The sequence below is a fragment of the Pangasianodon hypophthalmus genome, chromosome 4, assembly GCF_027358585.1.
Source record: "Pangasianodon hypophthalmus isolate fPanHyp1 chromosome 4, fPanHyp1.pri, whole genome shotgun sequence".
Classification (NCBI taxonomy): Eukaryota; Metazoa; Chordata; class Actinopteri; order Siluriformes; family Pangasiidae; genus Pangasianodon; species Pangasianodon hypophthalmus.
In genome coordinates, this window is record NC_069713.1 from 27,903,904 (window position 1) to 27,909,903 (window position 6,000).

General features: G+C 35.8%; 1 protein-coding gene across 1 annotated transcript; it reads right to left on the reverse strand.

The window, feature by feature from the left end:
- Positions 1-372: 372 nt before the first annotated feature.
- On the reverse strand, positions 373-5,699 carry LOC113540028 (doublesex- and mab-3-related transcription factor DM-W). The gene is made up of 4 exons (XM_026936204.3): positions 4,939-5,699; positions 2,820-3,034; positions 2,198-2,312; positions 373-1,214 (listed from the first exon to the last, which is right to left on the reverse strand). Exons 1-4 carry the CDS (start codon positions 5,396-5,398, stop codon positions 1,156-1,158), a joined length of 849 nt encoding a protein of 282 aa, XP_026792005.2. The 5' UTR covers positions 5,399-5,699; the 3' UTR covers positions 373-1,155.
- Between the last annotated feature and the right edge of the window lie 301 nt (positions 5,700-6,000).

Sequence of the window (6,000 nt, forward strand, 5' to 3'; positions counted from 1 at the left end):
TCATGATATTGATATTATATCGTCAGATCACCTAAATTCTGCCTGGGCCACATGACCGTTTGTGTGAGACCCTGAAGGGCTGCAGTCGAAATGTCTAATTTTTTTCCCATTACATTTTCCCATAACATATTATATCGATTAACCCTAATAACGTAGATCTACATCATCGTGATCTCAGGATTACAGGAAGTGAGCCGCTCTCATTACATCATAAGCAGTTTGTCAGATTTCTCAGAATTGATCAAAGCAACAACATCAAACCCAAACAGAGGACGAGCTCAGTGTGGATTAGAGCCTGAGTGAAGTGATTCATTTCCTTTACACTGAGAAATAATTGGCGCAGTGTAGAGACAATACCGGACTTTTCTCCCAATAAAAATTTGTTCTTTTATTCTGATGTTTAATCTGTTTTCTTGTTTGCTTTGTTTGTAACATCACTTTAACATGAAATGTGTTTAAAATAGAAACAAAGCACAATGGAAAATTTATTAGAACAACTTTGTAAACTCACAGTCTTTTAACATTATAGTGAAAACATTTAATGTAAATCCTTTTTAATGATTATCAGCAGATGTTTACCAGATAACTAAAATTTAGGCTCAAAATATTAAAGATAGAAATGACAAAAATGAGGAACAATGAACAGAACATTTTAAGAATGGTGTAGGTATAAAAACTGTATAATTTTATATATGCAACCATACACCAATCCTTGCTTCTAATTACCACATCGCTAGAGTGTTTATTATAAATCATTTTCCAAACCAGTTACAGATGATATGAAGATAGAATGATATAAAACTTTGCACTTTGTGTTCTCCAACCCTGTGATCTCACTAACACATCACACGTCGCTCTGATGTTATTTCTTGGGGGCGTGGCCTGTCTGTTTTATAAGCAGCAGGAGAAGGACATCATTTGTTTTTCTCCATTTCTGAGCAACAAACACAGTTAAATGCGAATTGAATGAACTCGTGAGAGAATTCAGGCGACGTGATTGGGTAGAGAAATTAACCTGAGCCAATCATTTGGATTCCCATCATAACTAATTTGCATAAAATAAAGAAAGTCATGAAATGAATATTGATTCACCACTTTCGAGAGTGAAAGCAGGGTAAAGAGAGTCCTCTATAATTTTTATTTTTTTTTCTTCATTCATGGAAAAGCGGCCTCTGCAGGTCTGGATGCTCGTCGCTGGCTGCCTTCAATTACTCCTGAGTTGGAAAAAAGAATTTTAGTGCATTTAATATATAAAATAAAATTAAAGTTTTAAAAATCTTCACATTGCAAAAGCAACTTGTGTGTGTGTTTTTTTGTTTGTTTGTTTGTTTTTTGTTAAAACACTCAGTTTGACTGGAAATATTCCCAACACACTTATTCATTTAGATGTTTTTACCCAAGTGACTCTCTGACAGCGCTGGGGTTCGAACCCCTTCTGGTTAATAACTAACTGCCCCAAATTACCCCAGTTACTCTTCTGAATGAAAAACCCACAGCACATAATAATGTAGAACAGTAACTTTGATATATTCTTCCAGTGTCTTCTTTTTGTGTGAGGGTGTGAGGCACAACTACACGACTGGAGGCACCAATCACACCATTGACCAGTTTTTCTTTAAATGCCATCTCTGATGGAATAGTTTTGCAAAATATATCTTTTGTATTTACCTTATAATAATAAGGTCGTGCCTCATGTGAAAAATATATCAAAGTTTTTTATCAAAATATATCACTGTTTTTGCCACTAAAGCTGTAAATAATAGTAAGCATGTAATTATGAAAATAAGCTGAAATTAGATGTTCTCCACACAAAATTATGTTTGATTCTGTCGCATATGTAAAAGAAAAATCTTTAAATATTAAATGAGGAAATGAAAGCCTGGATGGCTAGCTTCAGGGGTGCGCCCTCTGCTGGCTGTCCATGGTCACAACTGAAAAAACTGAAGTGTTACAGGAACCAGGAACCAGGACCGGAATTGTAAACTAAATAACTAATGAACTCATACTGGCTTCTAAATTAAATGATCCAAATGAATCAGAAAGATTTAAGGTTATACTTTTGTGCTGATTGGGCATCATCTTTACTCACTGTGAGATTTGATTAATCACTATCAATCATCGTTCTATAACTATAACAGCATATTTATGAAGGTTAATAATCTCAGATGGTGTTCTTTGACTCGCTAATCACTCGTACCTGAGTCGTGTCCGTGTTGCAGAGGAGATATGTCAGCTCCCTCGCTGACATATTGTTGGTAGTGTTCAGGTTTTGGATGAAGGAGATACGGCGTGTAGAAGAAACCAGGACCTTCCTACAAAAAATAAATAAATAAATAGAGTAGTGGTACTGAGTGGAACTCTTTTTACATTTAATTTCTGAAAACGTCTGTATTTGAATTCTTTTGTTTGCACTATTTATTTTTATCCCACAATGCTGAATTCTGGATTGCTGTTAGTCAGAAGCCATCAGCTTCTGGATTGCGGTTGGTCGGCAGCTCTGACAGTAGTGCAGCTGCCCGTCACAGATTTATATTAATGCACTCGTTCTGATATGGTTTTTGGTAACCTGACAAGCGTTTGTCTCATTAACTTCAAGAGAAAGAAAAAAAGAGAGGCTGGTGAGGGAACGACTGTTTATAGCTGCTATAATGTAAGTGACAACAGGAACTAACTTGTTTCTCAGACGTTTCACAACATTAAATGTAACTACAAGCTGATAAAAAGTATGATGTGTTGATCTTTAATACTTAAAAAAACTACACACTCTGCAATTATTTAAGTTGATCTGGGAAATAACTTTTTGTAGATTTCACCCTCACCTGTCTGGACTCCATCAGTGCAGCCTGGGGAATGTGAGGAAATCCGACAGATCCGAGTGGAGGTGCTCCGAAGCTGACCAGGAAGGCGGGACGTGCGTAGGCATTGGCGTAGTGGCTGTGCAGGTGGAAGGGCATCGCCATGGCCAGATCACCCGAGTAAACAGTGTTCTGGGGTATTTCAGTTACGAAGTACTCCCACGGCAAATGGGGCTGCTCTGGAAAATAATAGCAGATTCTCATGCTATTAAGTATATAAACAAACTACAGCTAGCAAATACATCTGAATTGTAATTTATATTCAAGTTAGCATCCAGTTTAGATGCTTAATGCTAACGTATTTAGCACCAGTGAACTTACAGTGCCTTACAGAATTACTGGCACCCATCATTAACATGAAGAAAAAATTTCAAAACATTCCACTCAAACAACAACAGGAAAAAAAAAAAAAAATACTTTTGCTCTTAAATTATTCTCATGTAACGAAATTACTGTTTTGAAAGGGCGCCAATAATTTTAAACTAGTGAAAAGTTTTACAGCATCTCTATATCTTTAAGCTCATATCACTATATAAATCACTTTATATAAAATCCATATTATATTTTTTATACTTTTTTTCACAAAGGGTATACAAAGTTTCAAAAGTATTTACTGTTCTATATATTTATATTATTAAGTAATACTATAAATATTATAAATAATGTAAATAAACTAATTATCAAATCATCCTTTTAAGGACCGAATGAGTTTTTTAATCATGGTTTTTCATCACTTTTCTTTTTAACTAATTATATGTTTTACTTACACCCTCAGGCTCGACCCTATATGTTCATAACAGTTTTATAGTTTTAATAATAAATTTGGATTTTATCAAATCAAACAACGTTGTCACTCATTGTAATAAATAAATTTTAATTAGCAAATTCTTTCATCCCTGATGCTGCTCTGTAAAAAAAAATGATTTCATGGATCTACTCAAAGAATGAGTGTGACATTATTTCAAGAAATACTGATTAAATATTGTTTATTTAACTTACGTGAAATCTAATGATTTAAAAACTAAATAAGAAACATGTAATATTGAACTAAATTTGTTAAGATTTGTTGAAATAACTGACAAAAAAATGTTAAATATATTCACTAAAAATCTACATTTCTTAGGCTTAGATAAAGTTAATTTAAAATTATTTTTTATCAAGTCAGGAAATTCTTTAATGAAAATTTGGGAACATTTATTCGATTCCACAGCTATAACGCTGATTCAGAACCAACAAAACTCTGAAATCTGAAATCTCTTACGATTTTAAATTCACAATCACCCTTTTCATCTTTTTATTTTAGTATTTTTTTTTTAGTATTTTAGTGTAAATATTTGTTAATAGCCTCTTTTACAGACAAATGTTTTTACAATACTTAATATATGTTACAAAGGCTGCTGGGAAAACCAGACCCCTGATTTAATAAAAGAAAAGTGTGTGCTGATTACAATTTATTAATTTTTTTTAAATAATATAACAACTTGTATTTACTCAGTCTCCTGCTTCAAAGATTAAATAAAAAATTCAGTATTTTTTAAGGAATAATTTTTAACCAGGATTGCAATTATTATTATTATTATTATTATTATTATTATTATTTAAATAATATACATTATTCATAAAATATTAGTATTCAAAAATACATACACTTTTAGTTATATATTAATCCAAATAAACATTTTTGTGATTGTGTGTGTGTGTTTTTGACGGGGCTGACTAAAAACTAAGCAGCTAATATATATATATTTTTTTAAAGCGTTTTTATAATCAGTATTTTATCACACAGAAAGAAGAAACTATTGATGGAGGAAATGTAAATAGTACTGCTATCGAAATGATTTAACATTATTTCCTAAAACCCGTCAGAAAGTGAATGAAAATGAAAAAGAAAGCGAACAAGACGAAGTCAGTCAGAAGGCGTTGCTAGGCGCTGACTGACTGATTAGCATGTATGCTAGCTGCAGTTATAACGGGCGCGCGCCTCCCATTCAGTCGTTTTTTTTTTTTTTTTTTAAAAAAAAAAAAGATCGACGGTTATATTTGACTTAATTAGATATATATAGTTTATATTTCTATATTTTACCTCTTAAAATGGCGTTATCTTGAATTCCTTTGCACTGATCAGAGGACTTTTGCGCGATCTCGCGCTCGGTAGTCGGAGCCCACGCGCCGCTCGCCGCCGGTCCCGGTACCTCGAGCTCGGTGTATGTTTTGTCCTCCGTGTCCGTTCCACGCGCCGGGCTCTTAGTGACGCGCTCTGTGGCGCCGGATACCGGGTCACCGTTCACCTCTAAAGCGGCGCCGATCCCGTTTCCGGTTTCCCCGGCGCCTGTCTCGTGCTCCTCCGCGCGCTGACTCTTCCTGATCCCCCGCTGCTTCGCCATGATCCGCGTGCGCTCGGAGATGAGCGCGCACTTCCAGCAGCTGCACTGCGAGAACCGGCACCGGCCCGCGTGACCCTTCAGCACCACCACGAAGCCGTGATTGCGGCAGCGCGCGCACTTGGGGCTCCGCGAGACTCTCTGGCTCGAGACGGTTTCCATTTAAATGAGTGATAAATGAGCGTGAAACAGTAAAGTTAATGCTGGATACGATTTTTTAAGCCACCTGTCAATCAGTCAATCAGGCGACGGTTAGAAACGAGACGTGACGTCAGGCTAAACATTGTATCGGATTTATTTTTTCTTTGCGCATGGGAAAGTGCTGAAAGTGTGAAATTCCCAGGAGAGTTTAACTCCAGGTGTGTGATTAGTCTGGGTTTGGGGGAATTTCCAGCTTCATGGGGCCTCACGAAAAGAGGGGAAAAGAAAACAAATCAAGTAATGAGACTTTATAAGACAGAAAATAAACCTTTGCATTGCAGTACAACACTGTAACACTCACAGACTATACACACTCAGAAAAGGGTACTAAGTGTACTCTTTGGACCTTAACCCTACATCCACAAGTCATTAGTGTCACTTGTAGTTTTGCTGCCTGTCGGTAATATCGTAATTACGAAGTGAACACACATGAACGCCACGATAATATCGTAATTATGACCCAGGACCTTGAATTTTTCTACGAAACCCCGACTTTCTGAATTAGTGGCGTGCCAGTAACAAAGACTCCGTAGAGCTGATGGTAAGATTTAAGTGATAATTTT